At 48.3% G+C, this 22,006-nt stretch overlaps 2 protein-coding genes across 4 annotated transcripts in view; one reads left to right on the plus strand and one right to left on the minus strand.

Moving 5' to 3' along the window:
- ATG4B (autophagy related 4B cysteine peptidase) overlaps positions 1-8,294 on the minus strand; it is a 31,814-nt gene extending 23,520 nt beyond the window's left edge. The window contains exon 1 of one of the 3 annotated variants that reach the window (XR_015550057.1): positions 7,718-8,263. Coding sequence is in view for 2 of the 3 variants with exons in the window: in XM_087424549.1 (XP_087280675.1) it covers positions 7,718-7,727 (10 nt within the window). In the remaining variant the exon portion in view is untranslated. Of the gene's footprint in view, positions 1-7,717 lie in introns of all 3 variants that reach the window. The other 2 variants (XM_087424549.1, XM_004427758.3) reach the window with 2 other exon arrangements.
- The window catches only part of THAP4 (THAP domain containing 4), a 44,732-nt gene continuing 30,665 nt past the window's right edge, over positions 7,940-22,006 (plus strand). The window contains exons 1-2 of the mRNA XM_087424548.1: positions 7,940-8,480; positions 11,120-12,276. Coding sequence (XP_087280674.1) covers positions 8,404-8,480; positions 11,120-12,276 — 1,234 coding nt within the window. The 5' untranslated portion in view covers positions 7,940-8,403. The remainder of the gene's footprint in view (positions 8,481-11,119; positions 12,277-22,006) is intronic.

The following is a 22,006-nucleotide window of genomic DNA, read 5'->3' on the forward strand; positions in this document are numbered from 1 at the left end:
AAATGACACATGCTATAAAAAAAAAAAACCCAAAGACTACAAAAATATAAAAAATCAGCAGTAGCCTCACACCCAGCAATGAATCTCCTTCCAGAGGTCTCTATGCATAGATCCATAAATGAAACCACACCACACCTGTGGTTTCCTCATCTTTATTCTTCTCGACAATGAGATGGTCATTCCACTAAGACAACAGGCTCCACCAGTCATCACTCCTCACAGACACAATGCTCCACCAGTGGTCACTCCACACAGACACTGAGCTCCACCAGTGGTCACTCCTCACTGACACAATGCTCCACCAGTGGTCACTCCTCACAGACACAATGCTCCACCAGTGGTCACTCCTCACAGACACAATGCTCCACCAGTGGTCACTCCTCACAGACACAATGCTCCACCAGTGGTCACTCCTCACAGACGCTAGCTCCACCAGTGGTCACTCCACACAGACACAACGCTCCACCAGTGGTCACTCCACACAGACGCTGAGCTCCACTAGTGGTCACTCCACACAGACACAATGCTCCACCAGTGGTCACTCCACACAGGCGCTGAGCTCCACCAGTGGTCACTCCTCACAGACACAATGCTCCACCAGTGGTCACTCCTCACAGACACAATGCTCCACCAGTGGTCACTCCTCACAGACACCGATCTCCATCAAATGTCTAATGGTCTCATAGCATTCTGCTGCAAGTGCATCCATGCCACAACTACCTCAAACACCCTGCTAGGGTGCTCACACATGAGTATCCTTGCACATCTTTCCATGCTGTGCACAATCCCCTGGGGAAGGTGGGTAGAGAGCTGGCTCCGGTGCCTGCAGTCAGAGTGCAAGTCCCAGCCCAGGCATTCACAGGTTGTAGGTTCCTGGGGCCCTTACTTACCCTCTCAGTGTGGAAATTCCCTCACCCACAAAAGGGGAAAAAATAACAGGATGCTCTCACAGCACGGCTCTGACGCGTCCATGAAACCCTTCCCATGAGGTGCTCACACGGAGGCTGGCAGACAGAAAGGCTCCAAGGTCAGCTGATGTCATTAACATCAAGGACATCAAGGACAGAGAACCGGAGGCTCAAAGGCAAGCAATTTTACTACTCCAAAATGCTTAATTGGATGTGCAGCTAAGTCCCAGTCACAGGGTTGGGAAAGCAGCGCTCAATGAACTAACAAATCCAGGGCAACAAAAGGCCCTGTGTTCACTACTTAACGAATTCTCGGGCTGCTGGGAACCCGGACCCAGCTCTGCCTTCTTTCTTCTCACCTAAAACCCAACAGGGTCAGAGCGTCCTGTGCTTCCAGAGCCAGATCTGCTGCCCAGAGTACCTGGGCGTGATGGCAGGCCCTAGGCGGCCTTAGTCCCTAGCTTCATCCAGGAGCTCTGCTCTGCTCTGTGGGTTCTCCCACACACAATGTCAACCAAGCTGCTTTGTGATCAAGAATAAACAGCTCAAAGTCCAGGCTTATTTTTCCCTTTTTGTTTTATATAAGATTACCTGTTTCTGCACATGACTATAAAAATTGAGTTGGAATTAATGAAAGTTCTATCTTTTCAAGTAGCTGAAACGTCACGGTGTCTCTGCTGCCTCTCTAAAGCCACCTCTGTACCTTCAGAAATCACTGCCTTCTTTGATCTCTAGGTTTAACCAATATGTAGACTCACATCCACCAAGTTTACTCTCAAGGAAAAAGGATGCAGACAACACCTGTCTAACTTCAACTGACAATACTGCAGGACTGTCATTCTCACCCTCCTGGAGCTGGAACATTCTACTGATGTTTGAGACCTTCCAAGGCAGCAGCTTTGAACTAAAGATGCATGTATTTTCCAAAACATGTACTGGAGAGCTCCTCGCTGTGGGCGAGGATGTAATCTGTGGACTGTGTCAGAAGGATGTGGCGCATGTCAAGGGAGAGCAACACTGTATCAGTGAGTCTGCAGTATCAGTCTGGACCCTGAGACACTCCTAACACATCCAGCTCCCATACTGAGAAAATCATGATAATGAAGGAGACAAGTAGATAAGGGAGAAAAGGAAAAGAAGCTCATTCTCAAAGTAGGGTGACAAAGGCTGGGGCAGCTTTGAAATTGAGAGGTTTTCATCACTGAAGCAGCAAAATGCAAAGCAGGTGTACATCTTCAGTTTACTAGCAAACTTTATAGGCAACGAAGCCAACTTCAGAGGGAAGGCAGAGAGAGCTGTTCCATGAAGTTAAAATACATCACCAAATTGTCTACTGCAACTAATAAAATTATGGCCCGCATGGCCTCAGATTCTTTATTGCATGAGCCAAAAGCCAGCAAGGAGATAAAAAAACTTAAAAGAAAAAATTGGGAAGCACCCCCAGCTCTCGTCAGCTTAGCAGGAGCCTCCAAGAGGCAGCACACCTTATGTCTGGGGTTCCCAAGGAGGGTCCCCACATCCGCTCTGTTGTCCTGTACCCACCGCTTCACCGCCCCTCCATCCACAGAAACACCCAAGCCTGCTGCTCCTCCAGCTGAAGGTGCCAGCATCCCCACTCCCCCAGGAATCCTGCCCCCTGCTGGATGCCTGTCACCTCTGCCTCTGGAAGTAGCTGCAGATACACCACATCCACCTCACTTCCCCCACTGCACTGTAACTTCCTTGTGACAGGGACCATCCTCACCTCTCTGTGCCTGGAGGACACCACATGCAGGGACTGTCCATCTGTCACACCTGTTGAACATGTGCCCTGCAGCGTGGAGCGAGAAGGCTGAGACGCCCTAACCTGTCACGTAACCCTCACACATTGGGAACCTTTCTGTGCCTCAGTTTTCTCCCTGGCAAAATGGGACCAGTTGTGTTTTCCTCAAGGCTCGTGTGAGAAATAAACAGCTTAATAAACCTGTACTGGGTGGCAAGAATAAGCACATCTCTGGGTCGGCCCTCAGGTAATCCGTGCAGTGGGTAACACAACGATGACAATGTAGGAGATACACTCTCCATGTTCTGTAACCAAACTGACATGCAGCACCTCATACGACGTAAAGAGGAAACTGACCCAACACGTGAGTTACTTCACTAAAACTGAGTCCCAGGTCTTTCCTCACAAGAGATAGGCCTGCATTTAGAGAGCAGGAGCCAGCCATCCACGCCACTTCACAAGCTGTTCAATGTCCTTAGGCCTTTACCCCGGAAAGAGAGCATGAAGAGTCCCAAGGACCAGCAGCAATCCCAACCAGAAGAGCAAGTGCAGGACTTATCCCTGTGCAGCCATCACACAGTCTTGACTGGCCATTGGTGGCTCTGCACTGTCACACTGCACTGGAGGACAGGACCCACCTGTCCTTCCCAAAGCCTGAAATGCGACAGGCCGAGGACCCCTCACAGCTCCCTTGGACGGAGGCACTGCTCACTCAGTGCAGGCTGAGGTGCCTGGACCAGACCGCCAAGCTCCCTGACCTTCCAGATCCTACTTTCTAAGGGAGGAAGGAGACATTTTTCTAAATAACACTCACTTCTAACGTTCAGCTTTCTAATTTCTACTAACATTTGTTTTTGGAGACAGAGAGCCCACTTGCTAGCTGTATAAACATGACTTAACTTTTCTAAGCCTCAGTCTCCTCACCACGAAAGGAGGCAAAGCCACCGGCTCTGCCTCTCAGAGTAAGAACACGGGATGGGTGCGAGGCTCCAGCATCGTGTGTAGCACCCAACACTGGTTCTGAGCACCCTCTCTTCCTCTTTTTCATATAATTTCAGACCTCATTACCTACAAGATGAAACTAAACACCCTCCAAACAAAACACTTTTGTTTTATTATCAATATTAATTTAGCCAAAATATGTGTTAATACTTCTGCAGAACAGAAAACATTACAGAATGCCAGTTCAAAGAACATTTCAATAGAAAAACTAATACTTTTCTATTTTAAAACTGAAAGTTCACACTCCCTAACATTTGCACAGATTGACCAACCCAAGAAGTCCACTCTCTAAGGTTCCTTCATCAACTCTCTGCTCTCAGACTGACCAGCTCCACTGGGGCTTGAGGCCAGAGCCTCCGGATTTCTCCCAGAGAGGGCTCCCTCATCTTATTCCACAGCCCTCGTTATAATTTCATGATCTTTACACATGATATCACATCATTTATGAAGCAGTTCACATACCTCCTGAGTCAGGAGTCATAACTCCGAAAAGAATGCCAGTCTCCAGACTCCTAGGTAATAATCTTAATTTGAAATAAGATGACACGCAGGAGAAGCAAGATGGACAGGCACTGTCCACCTGAAGAAAGAGACCCTTTTAGAATTACTTTCCCCATTTGGTCACCTGGGTCCCAGTCGCTTGATTTCCCACATCTTCTTCCCTAGGATGTCCCTGAGCATACCCGCAAGGGGAAGCGGAAATAGTCTGTAATTCCTTTAGAAAAAAATGTTTTGATTTAATATTATTGATCTAATAGACAGAAAAGTAGGGAATTCTGCTCAATGAATGACACCAATTTCTCTCCACTTAGTACCAATCACGTTGTAATTCAACCTGGGAGAACCACAAAAAATATGCACCACTAGATTCTTTTAGAGCTTACTGTAACGCATCACGTTTCAGAGATATTCTCCCAAAACACTTCCATTTTCTGAGAGATTATACTTTATACATAAAATCAAAAGAAAGGCTCTCTGCTTCCCTTAGAAAATGCTTGTATTTAAGATTGCAAGTAGCTATTTTTTTAAATCCCAAATAGTTTTCATGAAAATGCTGGTGATTCAGTTCTGAATGGAAAAAAAGAAAGAGAAAAGAACCCAGAACTTCAGCTACATCAGAAAACTAGGAAACACTTTAGTGAACACACTGGCTAGAATGTCCACATTAAATCCCACTGCCGTGTAGTGAAGAGCCCTCTCATCCATTTACACCTTATACTCACAGACTGGATTTGCATTATGCACAAACTCCACAAACTGCAGTTCTTATAGTACATGAATATGTGAGCTATTATTAATTCAATTTCTGCTTCTTAGATTACCAACCACACGCCAGACATAACCTGAAGCACTGAAGATGCAAGCATAAGATGCAGCTCTGTCCTCAAAGAACGGACAGTGTGGCTATTTAAGTGCTAGCACATGCCAGTTCCTTGAACTGGGAGCATGTTTTGACAGTTCTGAGGGCTCCGTGGAGGAGACAACCAACCCGTGGTCTACCCGCCACCTTCCAGACCTCCACACGCCCACAGCCCCAGGCCCCTCCTCCCTGGCCCTTCTCTTTCCTCCCACACTCAGACCCTCATTCAAAGTGGCCTCCCGCACACTCCGACCTCTAGTCCAGGCCTACTCCCTCAGCTTCAGGCCCTGAGATCCAAAAGCTCCCTGGACATCACAACATGGGTGTCTAACAGGCACCTCACAGTCAACTCGGACAAAACCAAACACCCAACAGCTCCCCACCAAGGAAGACCTCCCAAAGTCTTCCTCATCTGAGTTTCTTAGCTCAGGCCATAAACTCAGCACCATCTTCAACTCCTCCCTCCCCAGCCCCACCCCTCACCACTTCCCATCTGTACACAGTCCTACTGTCTCTATGTCCAAATACATACAGAATTCAACCTCCTCTCCCCACCCTGACCTGAGCCTCCAAGGCCTCCTGTCTGGCTTATTGCAAAAGCTTCCTAACTGGTCTCCTTGCTTCTGCCCTTGCCTGTCTGCAGTATACTCTCAACAGAGCAGCCAGAGCAAATCTGCTAAACATATGCCCGGTCATGTTACTCCTCCTCTCAAAACCTTCAAAGGATCATCATCTCATTCAGACTAAATAAACATCCAAGTCCTCACTATGACCAACAGGGCCCCACTACTGGGCCCAAGTCACCTCTCTGCCTTCAGCTCCTGTTTCCCTCACCCCACCCACTGTACCCTGGCCACACCGCCCTACTTGCTGCTCCCAGAGCAGGCCACTTGCCCTTCCTCCTGCACTGCTTTTGGGTCTTGTTCAAAATTTACCTCTGCGGTGAGACCTTTCCTGGTCCTCCTGGCTACAACTCCATCCCCCTCCCACTTGGCCCACATCACTCTCCACATGAGACACACCATTGGTGTCACATCTAGAATGTCAGCCAGGACATGGTTTTTGTCTGTTTTGTTCACTTCTCTAGCCCCAGGGTGTAGAACGATGCTGGACACAAACCTTGCACTCAATAAGAACTATAGTTTAACGGACGGATGACTGTAAAAACAACCAGGAACTGCCTAACCCCTGGGCAAGGAAGGCCAAATCTGTAAGAACTCCAGGGATCAGGGGAGGCCGCTCCATTATTCATCCCTAAAAGGACGTACAGCATCATGTTAGAAAGAAAACTCCCCACCACACCCTACAAATATCTCATATATTCTTATCAGCATCAACAGAGGCCTTACACCCTTTCTACTTTGAAGCATCCTTCAGTGTTGCATTAGGGAATCATCACGTGGCTACTCCTAACTTCAACATGATGATTTTCACATCTAAGGTAATATGACCAAAATTAAATCGTGTTTTCCACCTTAACCCAGTCTCTCCTATGAATGGTCATAGGTATGCAAACAATAATAACTTGAAAGAAAGTGGACAAGTAAATAATTCTATTCCTTCCCCCACCCCGTGCTCCCAGCAAACAGTACAACAGCGTCTGATACTTTTTCTTTTTCAACCAAACTTCACAAAAAATACACCTGATTAACATGCTCCTTTGAGAGTCAGGGTTACCATTTCCTCCAGCTACCTAACACATTTAAGTAATGAGATGCCACAAACCATTGAAATATTGGCCGGACATGTCTACCTTACAGTTTCCAAACTGAGATTTCAGTAACCTTTTGTTGCAGCTGGCAGGAAAAGCGAAGCAAAAACAACGCCATCCAGGATGACAGGAGGAATTAAACGAGATAAAAGTCTTCCTTGACAGAAGGAGGGGATACTTGAAGGCAAATCACAAGGAATGAGAGAACTAAAATTGCTGTGGAATGATAAAGTGAGCCCGGGTACAAATGCTTTCAAAGCTACTGACAAAGATCCAAAATATCTTGCCAGCAAATTAAGGAATTGTCCCCTCTGGAGGAGCAGCACGATAGGACTGGCCAAAACACCAACACCCCCCCCCACACACACACTTTGTATTAGGACCCCAAGAAGTTAAGACATGACGAGATGAATTTTCCTTCCTCAATCACAGGAAAAGAAACTTGAACGACCTATTGCTCATTGAAATAACAAAAAAAATAGACGCGCGTGCCGTGAGAGTCGGTTCATGTTTCTCCGATCCAGTCTACAATATAGCTTCCTAGCAGTTAAAAGAGTTTCCATTTCTTAACTCCTGGAGAGGGGAGGCAAAGCCGCCTCAAGAACCAGCTCCGCCAGAGCCCCGAGCCCCCAGCTCCCAGCCCCGCCCGGCCCCTCCTCCCGGCCCGGACGCCGCGCTGCCCCTTCTGGTCCGGCGGCCTTGGACTTGTCGGGCCGGTCGCCCGGGCGCTGCGGGCGCACGGCAAAAGGCCGAGCCCCGCAAACACGGGACTGTCAGACCCGCGCCGGCCTCGCCACGGCCGCCGCCCCCGCTCGCTCCACCCGAGGGCCCCGCTTCCCCGGCGGCCCCGCGCCCGCCCGGCGCCCAGGTCACGCCAGGCGAGTCCCCGGGCGAGGGACCAGGCGAGGCCCGGAGGCCGAGGGGCCAGGCGACCACCGCCCCTGGGGTGGCCCCGCGGCCAGGCAAGCCCTCACCTGCGTCCATCTTCCCTCTCCGGCCGCCGACTGAGCGCGGCTTCGCTCCGACGTTTCCGCAGCGCGACGCGACGCGACGGGCCGCCGCCGGGGCCAATCCGGGCCGAGCGGGCGCGGGTGGGGCCAGAAGTGCGCGGCGGAAGTGCGTCGGCCGCCATCTTGGCGTACGGCGGGGCCCAGCGCGGAGGGCCGAACTCGCGCGGTCGGCTCTCAGGCGGCCGAAGTCGCTCGCTCTGAGGACCGCAGCAGCGACCCTCGGGGTAGCGGAAGCAGGCGCGGGCGGGCAGCGGGACCCCGGGGCGGGCGCATTAGCCCGCCGTGCGCCCAGACCCTCGGCGCGGCCATCTTGCCGTACGGACGGGCCCTGCACGCCATGTCGTCGCACGGAGCCGCCCGCCCGGGGCGCCCCCTCCCACCGGCGACGCCGCGAGCACCGGGCTGCGCCCCGCCGGGTGCCGGGGACCTCGGGATCACCGAGGGCCAGGGGCCAGGGACTGGGGGCCAGCCGGGCGTGAAGCGCGCGCCGCCATCTTGCCGTACGGCGGGGCCGCGGGGCCGCGGGGCCGGCTCCCACGTCCCGCAGCCGTGTTGCCGCGCGCCCTCCCCTCGGGGCGGTCCCGCTCGGGGCTCGGCGCGGCGAGGCGACGGCCAGAGCCTGGCGGCGGCACGGCGGCCCGAGGCCCGAGATGGTGATCTGCTGCGCGGCCGCGAACTGCTCAAACCGGCAGGGCAAGGGGGAGAAGCGCGCCGTCTCCTTCCACAGGTAACCGGCCCCGCCCGGCCCGCCGCCCGCGCGAACCGCCGGCCACGCCCCCGCCCGGCCCGGCCCGGCCCGGCCCCGCGGGGAAACTGAGGCCGCGCGGCCCGGCCTGCGGCGGGGGGACACTTTGTGCGCCGGGCCTCGGTGCCAGTCCCGCGAGTGAGTCAGCGCCAGGCGCTGTGTGACCTTGGCCCGCGCCGCCGTCTCTGGGCCGGGCGCTTCGGGCCAACCCGACCACCCCGCGGCCATCCTACAGCCACCCGGCGCCCACCCCGCGGCCACCGGCGCCCACCCCACGCCCACCCTCCGGCCACCCGCGCCCACCCTAAGGCCACCCGTCCCCCCACTTGGAGGCTACCTTACGGCCTCCACCACCCTCTCACCCCCAACTCTGCGGCCACCCTGCTCCCCATTGATTCGGGTTGGCGCCGCCAATTTCCAGAAACTGTGTTTTGGAAAAGCTCTTCCTTAGGTCAGTTGTTCTCTTGCATTTGCTGTGACTTTTCTCCTCTTTTGATCGGGGAAGCCTGCCTTGATCTCTGCGATCAGGAATGTGGCCCAGCAAATACAACTTGTATCATTAACACGCGCTCCCGGATGCTGTTAATAGAAGGGTCCTCGAAGTCCCAGGGAGAGGTGGCTCTGCGCGTGGAGGTGCACGCTGGAGACGCATCTGACAGCATCCTCCGGGGAGCAGGGCACGGCCCACTCGTCGGGAGAGGCTGACCCTGCGCGGTGGTGGAAGGGGCTTCCTTCACACTTCCTGCCCTCTTCCTGGCCTGGCCTGACTCCTTTCGTGAGGGCTCCTGGAATTCAGCTGTTTCAGTGAGTCCTTTTCTGCGGACTTCCACACTGGAGGTCCCAGAACAGTGAAACTGAAGAAACTACTTTAAAAACCTCTTTGCAGATACTTCCGTTTTATGTTGCAGAGTGTTATTTAAGTTTTAAAAACCTGACTGACACTTGTTATTTATAGTCTTGTTGGAAGTTACAATGGTTTGTTCTAAGTCCTAAGTTGTTACAATCTAGCAAAAGGACTGGTAATATTAGATTATTCCAGAGATCAAGCACCATGCTTTCTTGACAGTTTCTTTCAGAGCCTGTGTCCCAAAAGTTTTGTTACTGTTTTCGAAAATGAGACAAAGCACTGCAGAGAGGGCTGCTCTTGGCAGTCATAACGGTCTGATGTGGGAGCAGAGGACATTGGAATGGGGGCGTGGGGTCTTTGGGTAAGGTGTTCACAAAGCATTGAAAGTTTAGAAAGTCATGTTGCTTAGAACTTCTGAGGAGTTAATATCTGCCCTGGTGCTGGTCCACAGTGGCCTCAGTTGGGTTACACGACTTTAGGTGAAGCAGAGAGCCCTCTAGAGTGACACCCCCCCCCCCCCCCGCCACCATATGCACAGTTTGGTCAGAGTTTTCTTTTTTTTTTTTGTAAGGAAGATTAGCCCTGAGTAACATCTGTCGCCAATCCTCCTCTTTTTGCTGAGGAAGACTGGCCCTGGGCTAACATCCGTGTCCACCTTCCTCCACTTTATATGGGCCGCCGCCACACCATGGCCTGACAAGCGGTGCATCGGTGCACGCTGGGGATCTTGGCCTGCAAACCCTGGGCCTCCAAAGCGGAGCGCACGCACTTAACCGCTGTACCACCAGGCCGGCCCCGGTCAGAGTTTTCTAAATAGAGATCTTGCCTTAATGAGAATAAATGCTTATTAAGTGTCTTATTCAGTATCTTCCAGAGGCTGGTTGCTTTTTAAAGGGAGCAGCTTTCCTCCTGGTAGTGGAAGTACAGTGGGAACACACAACTACAGCTTTTGAGTCTGACCTCTTCTCTTTTTTTTTGTGAGGTGATCAGCCCTGTGGTAACATCTGCCAATCCTCCTCTTTTTTTTTTTTTTTTTGTTGAGGAAGACTGGCCCTGGGCTAACATCCGTGCCCATCTTCCACTTTATATGGGACGCCGCCGTAGCATGGCTTGCCAAGCAGTGCATCGGTGCGCACCCGGGATCCGAACCGGGGAACCCCGGGCCGCCGTTGTGGAGCGCGCGCACTTAACCGCTTGCGCCACCAGGCTGGCCCCCTGACCTCTTCTTAGAGCCGGTCTTGCATTCTCAGCTCTGTGAGCCACAGCTGGGGCAGGGCTCCATGCTGAGTGCCTGGATGCTCTGCTGGCCGACACCTGGCCTGGCTTTGAAATAGGAGGACCAACCCTCCCCATTTTGGTACCCAGAGTCCTGCATCCCAGGCACATCAGGAGGGTTGGTCACCTGTGAGCTTCTAGGAACTATTTTCAGGGCTTCCTGAAGCCTTTCCTGTTGTCTTGATGCCATCCTGTGCTATCTGCCCAAGCGTCTGTGTCCCTACAGGGCACTTACCACAGCCTGGGAGGAGGTCCTCACCTTCCTTCTTTCTCTGCCCTACAGACTGTAAGCTTCTTAAGGGTAAACAGTGGGTCTTTCATTTTTCTCTTCGAGTAATAAATTACAAGTAGAAGATGTTCCTTAAATCTTTACTAAATGTTTAAATGGGTGAAGTCAATACAGGTGTGGGTGTTTGCAAAAACACGTTTTGCTTTTATAGTTGATCGTTATGGGGGAGACGCTTAATTATTTCTAATTACTTTGTCATTTGTCCTGCAGGTTCCCCCTCAAGGACTCAAAACGTCTTATCCAGTGGTTAAAAGCTGTTCAGAGGGATAACTGGACCCCCACTAAGTATTCTTTCCTCTGTAGCGAACATTTCACCAAAGACAGCTTCTCCAAAAGGCTGGAGGATCAACACCGCCAGCTCAAGCCCACGGCTGTGCCCTCCATTTTCCACCTGACTGAGAAGAGGGGGGCTGGAGGCCATGGCCGCACCAGGAGAAAGGACACTAGAAAGGCCTCAGGGGGCCTGAGGGGACATTCGAGTGAAGCAGACAGGAAAGGAGCTGCATGTTCATCATCGTCCTCGAGTGAAAACCTGATGGCCAAGCCAGAGTCCCGCAAGTTGAAGCGAGCTGCTCTGCAGGGTGAACCCGCACCCAGGGCTGCCCAGGAAGCCGCCAGTCAGGAGCGGGTGCAGCAGTCTCTGGAAGGAACTCCAGGAGACGGTGTGGTCACCACAGCGTCAGGCAGCCAGGGAGATGCAAACACATCTGCTGTAGATGCTGGCGATGAGACCACCGCCTCCCCTGACGGGGGCCTGGTAGATAAGAGTGGCATTTCTGTGGATGACTTTACCCCCCTAGGATCTGGGGCATGCAAATTTATTGGCTCACTTCATTCTTACAGTTTCTCCTCCAAGCACACTCGAGAGAGGCCATCTGTCCCCCGAGAGCCTGTTGACCGAAAGAGGCTGAAGAGAGACGTGGAGCCCAGCTGCAGCGGGACCAGCTTGGGGCTGGACAAGGGCTTGGCCCAGAGCCCCCCAAGTTCATCACTCACAGTGACACCTCAGAAGCCCTCCCAGAGCCCCTCTGCCCCTCCAACAGACGTCACCCCGAAGCCAGCCACAGAAGCTGTGCAGAGCGAGCACAGCGACGCCAGCCCCATGTCCATCAATGAGGTCATCCTGTCTGCATCTGGGGCCTGCAGACTCATCGACTCGCTGCACTCCTACTGCTTCTCCTCCCGGCAGAACAAGAGCCAGGTGTGCTGCCTGCGGGAGCAGGTAGAGAAGAAGAACGGCGAGCTGAAGACCCTGCGGCAGAGGGTCAGCCGCTCTGACAGCCAGGTGCGCAAGCTGCAGGAGAAGCTGGACGAGCTGAAGCGAGTGAGCTTCCCCTACCTGAGCAGCCTGCTGCCCCCCGGCCGAGGTCAGTACCTGAGCTTGTGGCTCCCACACTGCCTGCTCATCGTGAGGGGTTTCTTGCTACGTGGCCCTTGAGCGCTTCCATGTGACACGTGCCCCCTGCTGTCTTAGAAGAAGGGTCTCATAGTAGCCATACCTTGTAGACAGGGAGCCCAGGTTGGAGAGCTTACCCCACTTGCTCCACGGCGCTCGGGAGGTGTCTGTAGCTGTGGGGGTTTAGCCAGTGGGAAAGGAGGCGTTGCACATCTGCTGGGAAAGCCAGAACTACTGAATGAACACTGCCTGGACAGTTTTCCACTTGAACAGGGGAAAGTCAGCTTCTATTGCATATATCACACAAACGTAAATTCCAAATGAGTTAGGACCTGAATGTAAAATAAAATAGACATAGTAAACTATTAGAAAAATTATAGGAGACTCTTAAAAGTCATGGGGAGGTTCTTTCCATTCATGTGTTAATAGATATCCTTGAAGTTAAATTATTTTGAACATTAATAGTAATTTGTTTAAACTTTTTTTTTTTTTTTGAGGAAGATTGGCCCTAAGCTAACATCTGTTGCCAATCTTCTTTTTTTTTCTCCCCAAAGCCCCAGTACATAGTTGTTTATCCTGGTTGTAGGTCCTTCTAGTTCTTCTATGTGGGACGCTGCCTCATCATGGCTTGATGAGCCGTGAGTACGTCCATGCCCAGCATCCAAACCAGTGAGCCCCGGACCACCAAAGCAGAACGTGTGAACTTAACCACTGCGCCACGAGGCTGACCCCTAAAGTTTTAAACATCTGTTCAAGTAGAATACGTTGTCTTTTGTAAAAATTAAAACAGTACAGAAATATATAAGCTAAGAAGTGACAATTCCCATTTCTTACCCACCTCTTTGTTGCTAGTAAAATTTGGTGTGTGATCTCTTAGACTGTTTTCTCTGCTTTTATGTACATATCTTTGTACCTATACAAATAGGTTGGATATATTTTTTTATATGTTCATTGGCTACGTTTCTGCTTTTCCCCCTATTTTACTGTTTAGTCCTTATAAACATTAGTTTCTAGATATTCTTTACATATTGAGGATAGTATCTTTGCCTCTTATATATATGTACGTAAAAAACATTTCCCTACCACATTGTTCATTTAATCTAAATCAACGTTTGCCTTCTGAGATGTAAGTAACACTTTAGGTAGGAAACGGCTCTATGTGACAGGCTGTTCAGGACCTCCTGGACCTCCCGGGCAACAACCATTAGGAGAACCCAGAACAAGAAACAAAACCCACGTGTTTCCAGATGCATCCTGGGGGAAGGACAGCTCCAGCTGAGGCCCACGGATGTCCTGGTCAGAGTTATCTGCTATGTTCTCCTATCACGTTAAAGCTGTTTCTGTAGTTTGTCGTACCTGATGGTACAGTTTGGTGCCTTTGTCTGTTCCTCTTGGTCAGACTGTGAAGGTTTCTCACTGTTACAGGTCTTTCCAGACAGCCAGCCCTTGACTCCATTGCTCAGGTCTACGTTGTTGTTCCTGCCTCGTGAATCCTCGCTTCGTTCTTCTGTCGTTGGCTTTATTGTGGTGGTGTTCTGGCTCCTGGAGGGAAGTGCTCAGCTTCTTCGTGTACAGTAGACATTCCCTGATACCTGCAGTGGAGGCTGTGTCCCTTCTTCTGTCCCTTTGTCCCCATGCCATGGATTCACCTCGTGCTGCTCTTGTTGTTCATTCCTAAAGATTTGGTCCTTTCAGTCTGGATCCCCCTTTTTTTTTTTTTTTTTTTTTGTGAGGAGATCAGCCCTGTGCTAACATCCGCCAATCCTCCTCTTTTTTTGCTGAGGAAGACGGCCCTGGGCTGACATCCGTGCCCATCTTCCTCCACTTTATATGGGACACCGCCACAGCATGGCTTGCCAGCAGTGCGTCGGTGTGCGCCCGGGATCCGAACCAGCGAACCCCGGGCCGCCGCAGCGGAGCGTGCGCACTTAACCGCTTGCGCCACCGGGCCGGCCCCTGGATCCCCTCTTTAACGCGAGGTATTTAGAAGAGTGTGGACAGTTTTTCAAGTGGATAGGTTGGGGGAGGGGAGCCAATTTGTTTGTAATTATTTTTAAATTTTATTGCTTTGAGGACACTTACAGATACCTGCTTTTTGGAATCATTTGAGATGTCATTGTGGCTTAGCACACAGTCCATTGTGGTGACTGTTTCATTGTGGTTTGAGGAGAATGCATCCTCTCCACTAGTTTCTTATGTTGTTGTCTCTCAGGCTGAGGCTAGATCTAGCTCATTTGTGTTTGTCAGCAGATCTGTCTCCTAACTTACTGTATTACTTGACCTGTGGATTTCTAAGAGAGGTAAGGTAGGTTTCCCTGTGATTCTGGAGGTGCTTGTGTCTTCTTGTTTGCCCAGTTTTGCTTTATGTTTTAAGACCATGTTGTTAGATGCATAAGTGTTCCTGACAGTTATCAACACACAAAACTCTTTTGTCCCATTTAAAGTTTTATTTCTTTATCTCCTTTTCAACCTTTTAATATCCCTTTATTTTTATTTATTTATTTATTTTTGTGTGTGTGAGGAAGATTAGCCCTGAGCTAACATCTGTGCCCATCTTCCTCAATTTTATGTGTGATGCCTGCCACAGCATGGCGATAAGCGGTGCGTAGGTCCGCGCTCGGGATCCGAACCTGCAAACCCCAAACCGCCAAAGCAGAGCACGTGAACTTAACCACTATGCCACCGGGCCAGCCCCCTATATCCCTTTATTTTATAGCTATATTTTAACTTAATCTGAGCCTTCATCTTTTTATAGAGTAATTTAATCCATTTATAGTTGTGATTAGTGATAAGTTGGAATTTGGGCCTGCTGTTTTATTTAATTTTTTATTTTTTAGGCTTTCTTGTTATTTTTCTATTCTTCTACTGGGTGTCTTTCAGCTTTTAGGAGCAACCATTTCTGCCTTTCTTTCTGTAAATGCTTACAGTTGATCAGTTCCTGTGTTGTACACTCCCAGCTCCTCACCTTCTACTCCCCAGCTTGAGACTGTCTGATGTTAGTTCTATATTCTTATTTTCCCCATCAAACAACCATGATTGGATGTAAGTAAACATTTTATTGGTTATTTTGTTCACTACTATTTATTGTATCCAAATTTTCCCTCCTTTTTGGAAATATTTAATGCTCTTTTGGAACTCACACTGCAGTAAAATTTTGAGAGGTCTCGAGTTTGAGATACTCCTTAGGTACTGATGCCGGGGAGCAGGCACCCAACCTCTTAAAGCTGCGTCTGTGAGTGGGCAGAGTCAGGATGAGGTCAGAGATGTTTAAAACATGGAACTGAATGAGGTTTCCTGGGGACACTGCAGCTGTGGAAGGGACTGGGGTGCAGCCTAGGAGCAGGCAGTGTTTGCAGAGGTGCAGCTGAAGAGGGTCCAGGAAAGGGGACTGAAACGGTGGAGCATGGAGTCGCAGGAGCCACGAGGGGAAAAGGGTATTGCAGAAAGGAGGGGTGCTCAGCTGGGTGGGATACAGCTCTGATCAGAATGGAGGAAAGATGGCTGGACTCGGCCACATGGGATCACGGGTGACCTCAGTCTCCTTGAGAGGGTGGGAATGAAGCTGGGTCTAGAGTGGGTGAAGGGGGGCCATGGGAGGGCAGTAGGGATGAGGCACTTTACTTAAGAGGTTTAGCCATGAAGGGGAGTCGGGAAAGTGGACAGTAGCCAAAAGGGAGCATGGGTCCAAGGGAGAGTTTTGTTTGTAAGGTGGAGATGAGCTAGCAGGTGTCTGTGCTGCAGGTAGGACTGGATGGAGAGGAGGAGCCTGAGGGCCTGGGAGGAGCGTGCTGGGCCCTGAGGGGGTGCAGGGTTGGGCTCTGCCACCTGGGGAGTTGCAGAGAGCATGAGGACAGATGTGCTGGTGGAAAGGGCGCCCTGTGCCTCTGCTCCTGTGTTCCTGAAGCATGAGGTGGGCAGTGGCTGGGAGTGGAGGGGCGATGCAGGAGGTGTTGGGTGAGCGGCAGGGGGAGGAGGGGGAGGGAGAGAGGGCGCCCTGGCTTGGTCTCCACGGCCCACCCGGAGGCCCCCACTGGGATCCCCAGTCACCAGCTGCTGTCTCTCTTTGATGTCTTCCTCAAAATGTCGGCTCTCTTGATGGTTCCCAGGGCTGTTATGAATTTGTTCATCAACAAAGGAATCTATGGGTCACTTTTTAGGAATTTTATGTCAAGAGGGCTCCTCACATGTTTATTCAGTCCATCATCTGTACCTAATCCCTTTGTTTTTGGACAGATTCCGTACAACAGAGCAGCCAGGCCAGTGGCCTACAGGTTCCAGGCTTCGGGAGGTTTGCCCTCCAGAAAGCCGGTGCTGATTGGCATTCTCACAGGACGTGGTGCTCTGTCCCTGAGCCCGCTCTACTTGTGGGTGTCACGACGTTGTAAATCGTAGGGCAGTCCTGTCAGGGCCCATCGTTGGCATCTCTGTGACCAGTGAGGGTGAACATTTTTCTGTCACTTCCCTGACTGTGCTGTCGCCTGCCTTGCTCACTGAGCTCCGAACCTTCCTGGTGGAACCAGGACGTTTACCCTCTATCCAGTGTGATTGCACCTTCCCTCAGTGTGCCCCTTGAGGACTTGATTCAAAAATATCTTTCTTCTCCTCATTCCTTAATTCCTTGTACATATAATCTAGAATTTTTTTTTTTTTAAAGATTTTATTTATTTATTTTTTCCCCCCAAAGCCCCAGTAGATAGTTGCGTGTCATAGCTGCACATCCTTCTAGTTGCTGTATGTGGGACTCGGCCTCAGGATGGACGGAGAAGTGGTGCCTGGGTGCACGCCCGGGATCTGAACCCAGGCCACCAGCATCGTAGCGCAAGCACTTAACCACCAAGCCACGGGGCTGGCCCTATAATCTAGAATTAATCTGGAGTTTTAAAACCATTTTATTGTGGAAAATCTTGAACACATACAAATTAAACAGAAAAGTGTGATAGCCCCCCATGTCCCTATTACCCAGCTTCAACATTTATCAGTATTCTGATATTCCTGTTTCCTCCATATTTCTACCCACTCCCTACCTTCCATTGATTATTTTTTGATTAATAGATTTTTTTAAGGAAAGTTTTAGATGGACAGAGAAATTTAGCAGATAGTACAGAGCATTTCTCCCTCCTCCCTGCCCAGTTTCCCCTGTTGTTAACATCTTGCATGACGTGTCAGTGTGGTTCATTCCTTACAAGTGATGAACTGGTATTGATAAGTCCATAGTTTACATTAAGGTTCACTGTCACACTGTCTTGTACTTGGATTTTCACAAATGCGTAATCTCATGCATCCACCATGACAGTATCCTACAGAAGAGTTGGATTCTCTAAAAAGCCCTGTGCTCCGCCTCTTCATCCCTTTCCTCCCAAACCCTGGCAACCACTGATCTTTGTACTGTTTCTATAGTTTTGTGTTTTCTAGAATGTCATATAATTGGGATATATGGATACTGTGGAATAGGATATATAGCCTTTTCCGGCTGGCTTCTTTCGCTTAGCCATATATAAGGTTCCTCTATGTCTTTTTGTGGCCTGATAGCTCATTTCTTTTTTTCCCCTTTTTTATATTGAGTTAGAATACATGTAACAAAAAGTGTACCATCTTGGGGCCGGCCCCTCGGTATAGTGGTTAAGTGTGCGCGCTCCGCTGCTGGCGGCCCAGGTTCAGATCCCGGGTGCGCACCGATGCACCGCTTGTCAGACCATGCTGTGGTGGCGTCCCATATAAAGTAGAGGAAGATGGGCACAGATGTTAGCTCAGGGCCAGTCTTCCTCAGCAGAAAAAGAGGAGGATTGGCATGGATGTTAGCTCAGGGCTGATCTTCCTAAAAAAAAAAAGTGTACCATCTTAACCATTTTAAGTGTACGCTTCAGTGGCATTAAATATATTTACACTGTCATCACCACCATTCATCCCCATAACTCTTGTAAATCTGAAACTCTATACCTATTAAACAATAACTCTCCCTTCTCCCCTCCCCCTAGCCCTCAACAGCCACCATTCTACTTTCTGTTGCTGTGATTTTGACTACTCTAAACACCTCATATAAGTGGAATCATACAGTATTTGTAGTCTTGTGACTGGCTTGTTTCACTTAGCATAATGTCCTCAACATGCATCCATGTTGTAGCATATTGCAGAATTTCCTTCCTTTTTAAGGCTGAATAATATTCCATTGTGTGTATATACTACATTTTGTTTATCCATTCATCCATTGATGGACACTTGGGTTGCTTCCACGTTTTAGCTATTGTGAATAATGCTGCTCTGAACATGGGTGTACAGATATCTCTTTGAGACCCCGTTTTTGCTTCTTTTGTGTTTATACCCGGAAGTGGAATTGCTAGGTCACATGGTAATTCTATGTTTAATTTTTTGAGGAACTTCCATACTGTTTTCCATAGCGGCTGCACCATTTTACATTCCTATCAACAGTGTACAAAAGGTTCCAATTTCTTTGCATCCTCACTTGTTTTCTGGGTTTTTGATAGCAGCCATCCCAATGGGTATCTCATTGTAGTTTTGATTTGCATTTTCCCGATGATCAGTGATGTTGAGCCTCTTTTCATAGGCTTATTGGGCATTCTGTGGAGAAATGTCTATTCAAGTCCTCTGCCCATTTTTGAATTGAGTTGTTTGGTTTTTTTGTTGTTGAGCTGTAGGAGTTCTATATATATTCTGAATATCAATCTCTTATCAGAAATATGATTTGCAAATATTTTCTCCCATTCTGTGGGTTGCCTTTTTACTCTGTGGATAGTGCCTTTTGATGTACAAATTTTTAAATTTTCATGAAGTCCAATTTGTCTATTTGTTTTTCTTTTTTTTTTTTTTTTTAAGATTTTATTTATTTTTTGCCCCCAAAGCCCCAGTAGATAGTTGTTATGTCACAGCTGCACATCCTTCTAGTTGCTGTATGTGGGACTCGGCCTCAGGCTGGACAGAGAAGTGGTGCCTCGCTGCGCACCCAGGATCCGAACCCGGGCCGCCAGCATCGCAGCGCGCGCACTTAACCACCAAGCCACAGGGCCGGCCCTCTATTTGTTTTTCTTTTGTTACCTATGCCTTTAGTGTCATATCCAAGAAATCATTGCCAGGTTCAGTGTCGCGAAGCTTTTGTCCTATGTTTTCTTCTAAGAGTTTTATTGTTTTAGCTCTTACAGTTAGATCTTTGACCCATTTTGAGTTAGTTTTTGTATATGGCGTTAGATGAGGGTCCAACTTCATTCTTTTGTATGTGGATATCCAATTTTCCCAGCACTGCTTGTTGAAAAGACGGTCCTTTCCAGGTCGAATGGTCTTGGCACCCTTGTCAAAAATCATTCACTATATATATGAGGTTTTACTTCTGGGCTCTCTATTCTATTCCATTGGTCTATCTGTCTGTCCTTCTGCCAGTACCAAATTGTTTTGATGACTGTAGCTTTGTGGTAAGTTTCAAAATCAAGTAAGAGTCCTTCAGTTTTGTTCTTTTTCAGGGTTGTTTGGCTATTCTGGGTGCCTTGAGATTCTATATGAATTTTAGATGGGTTTTTCTATCTCTGCAAAAAACATCTTTGGGATTTTGATAGGGATTGCATTGAATCTGTAGATTGCTTTGGATAGTATTGACACTTTAACAATATTAAGCCTTCCAAAATCCATGAACATGGGATGTATTTGCATTTATTTATGTCCTCTTTAATTTCTTTGTGAAATCTTTTGTAGTTTTTACTGTATAAGTATTTCACTTTCTTGGTTAATTCCTAAGTATTTTATTCTTTTTGATGCTATTGTAAATGGAATTGTTTTTGTAATTTCCTTTTCAGATAGTTGATGGTTTGTGTGTAGAAATGCACCTGACTTTTGTGTGTTGACTTTGTATCCAGCTACTTTGCTGAATTTGTTTGTTAGGTCTAACAGCTTTTGTGTAGAGTCTTGAGGGTTTTCTACTCATGAGATCATATCGTCTGCAAGGAAAGACCATTTTACTTCTTTCTTTCCAATTTGGATGCCTTTTATTTCTTTTTCTTGCCTAATTGCTCTGGCAAGAACTTCCACTACTGTGTTGAATAGAAGTGGTGAGAGTAGGCACCCTTGCTTTATTCCTGATCTTAGAGAAAAAGCTTGTGGTGTTTCATCATTGAGTATGATATTTGCTGTGGGCTTTTCATATATGGCTTCTGTGTTGAGGTAGTTTCCTTCTGTTGAGTGTTTTTATCATGAAAGGGTGTTGAATTTTGTCAGATGCTTTTTCTTCATCAATTGAGATGATCATGTGGTTTTTCCTCTTCATTTTGTCAATGAAGCATGTTACATTGATCGATTTTTTTTTTTATATGTTTAACTATCCATGGATTCCAGGAATGAATCCCACTTGGTCGTGGTATATAATCCTTTTAATATGCTGCTGAATTTGGTTTGCTGGTATTTTGTTGAGGATTTTTGCATCAATGCTTATAAGGGATTTTGGTGGGTAACCCTCTTGTAGTGTCTTGGTCTGGCTTTGGTGTCAGCACAATGCTGGCTTCATAGAATGAATTAGGAGGTGTTTCATCCTCTTCAGTTTTTTTGGAAAGGTCTAAAAATGATTGGTATTAGTTCTTCTTTAAATGTTTGGTACAATTCACCAGTAAAGCCATCAGGAGATTTTTGATTACTGATTCAGTCACCTTACTAGTTATAGGTCTATTCAGATTTCCTGTTTCTTTGTGATTTAGTCTTGGTAGGTTTTGTGTTTCTAGGAATTTGTCCATTTCATCTAGGTTATTCAATTTTTGGATGTACAGTTGTTCATAGAACTCTTTTATAATCCCTTTTATTTTTGTGGAATCGGTATTAATGTCCCCACTTTCATTTCTGTTTTTAGTAATGTGAGTCTTCTCTCTTTTTTTCTTAGTCCATCTAGCCAAAGGTTTGTCGATTTTGTTCATCTTTTTGAAGATATTTGGCCTATTCTTAATTGGGTTACTTATTTTCTTATTGTTGAGTTTTGAGAGTTCTTTGTGTATTTTGGATACAAGTCCTTTTTTGTTTTAATTCATTATGTAATAATATTATCACAGTCTATTTTACAAGTTAAATGTATGAAAATGTAGGAAACAGAAATGGTAGGAAGAAACTAGACATGGGTCAGGAACATGAATTTTTCCAAAACCAGAGGCTGAAGGAAGATGTGTTGCCTGCAGGGTCCAAGGAGGAGGTAGGTAGCATGACGGGTACAGCTTTTTTTTTTTTTTTTTTGCAAATATTTTCTCTCAGTTTTTCTCCCTGGCTTGTCTTTTTTTTTTTGGTGAGGAAGATTGGCCCTGAGCTAACATCTTTGCCAGTCTTCCTCTATTTTGTATGTGGGAGGCCACCACAGCATGGCTTGAGGAACAGTGGGTAGGTCTATGCCTGGGATCCGAACCTGCAAATCCCGGGCCACTGAAGCAGAGTGCATGAACTTAACCGCTACACCACTGGGCCGGCCCCCCAGCTTGTCTTTTTATTCTCTTTCTTTTTTTATTTTATTCTCTTAACATTGCCTTTCGCAGAACAGAAATTTTAAATTTTTGTAAAGTCCAGCTTATGGTCTGTCCATTCCGCCCCCCACCCCAGATTAGCCCTGAGCTAACATCTGTTACCAATCTTCCTCATTTTTTGCTTGAGGAAGATTAGCCCTGAGCTAACATCTGTGCTAGTCTTCCTCTGTTTTGTATGTGGGTCGCCACCACAGCATGGCTGATGAG

Source organism: Ceratotherium simum, chromosome 37 (assembly GCF_057802395.1).
Source record: "Ceratotherium simum simum isolate JZ-2026a chromosome 37, ASM5780239v1, whole genome shotgun sequence".
NCBI classification, from domain to species: Eukaryota; Metazoa; Chordata; class Mammalia; order Perissodactyla; family Rhinocerotidae; genus Ceratotherium; species Ceratotherium simum.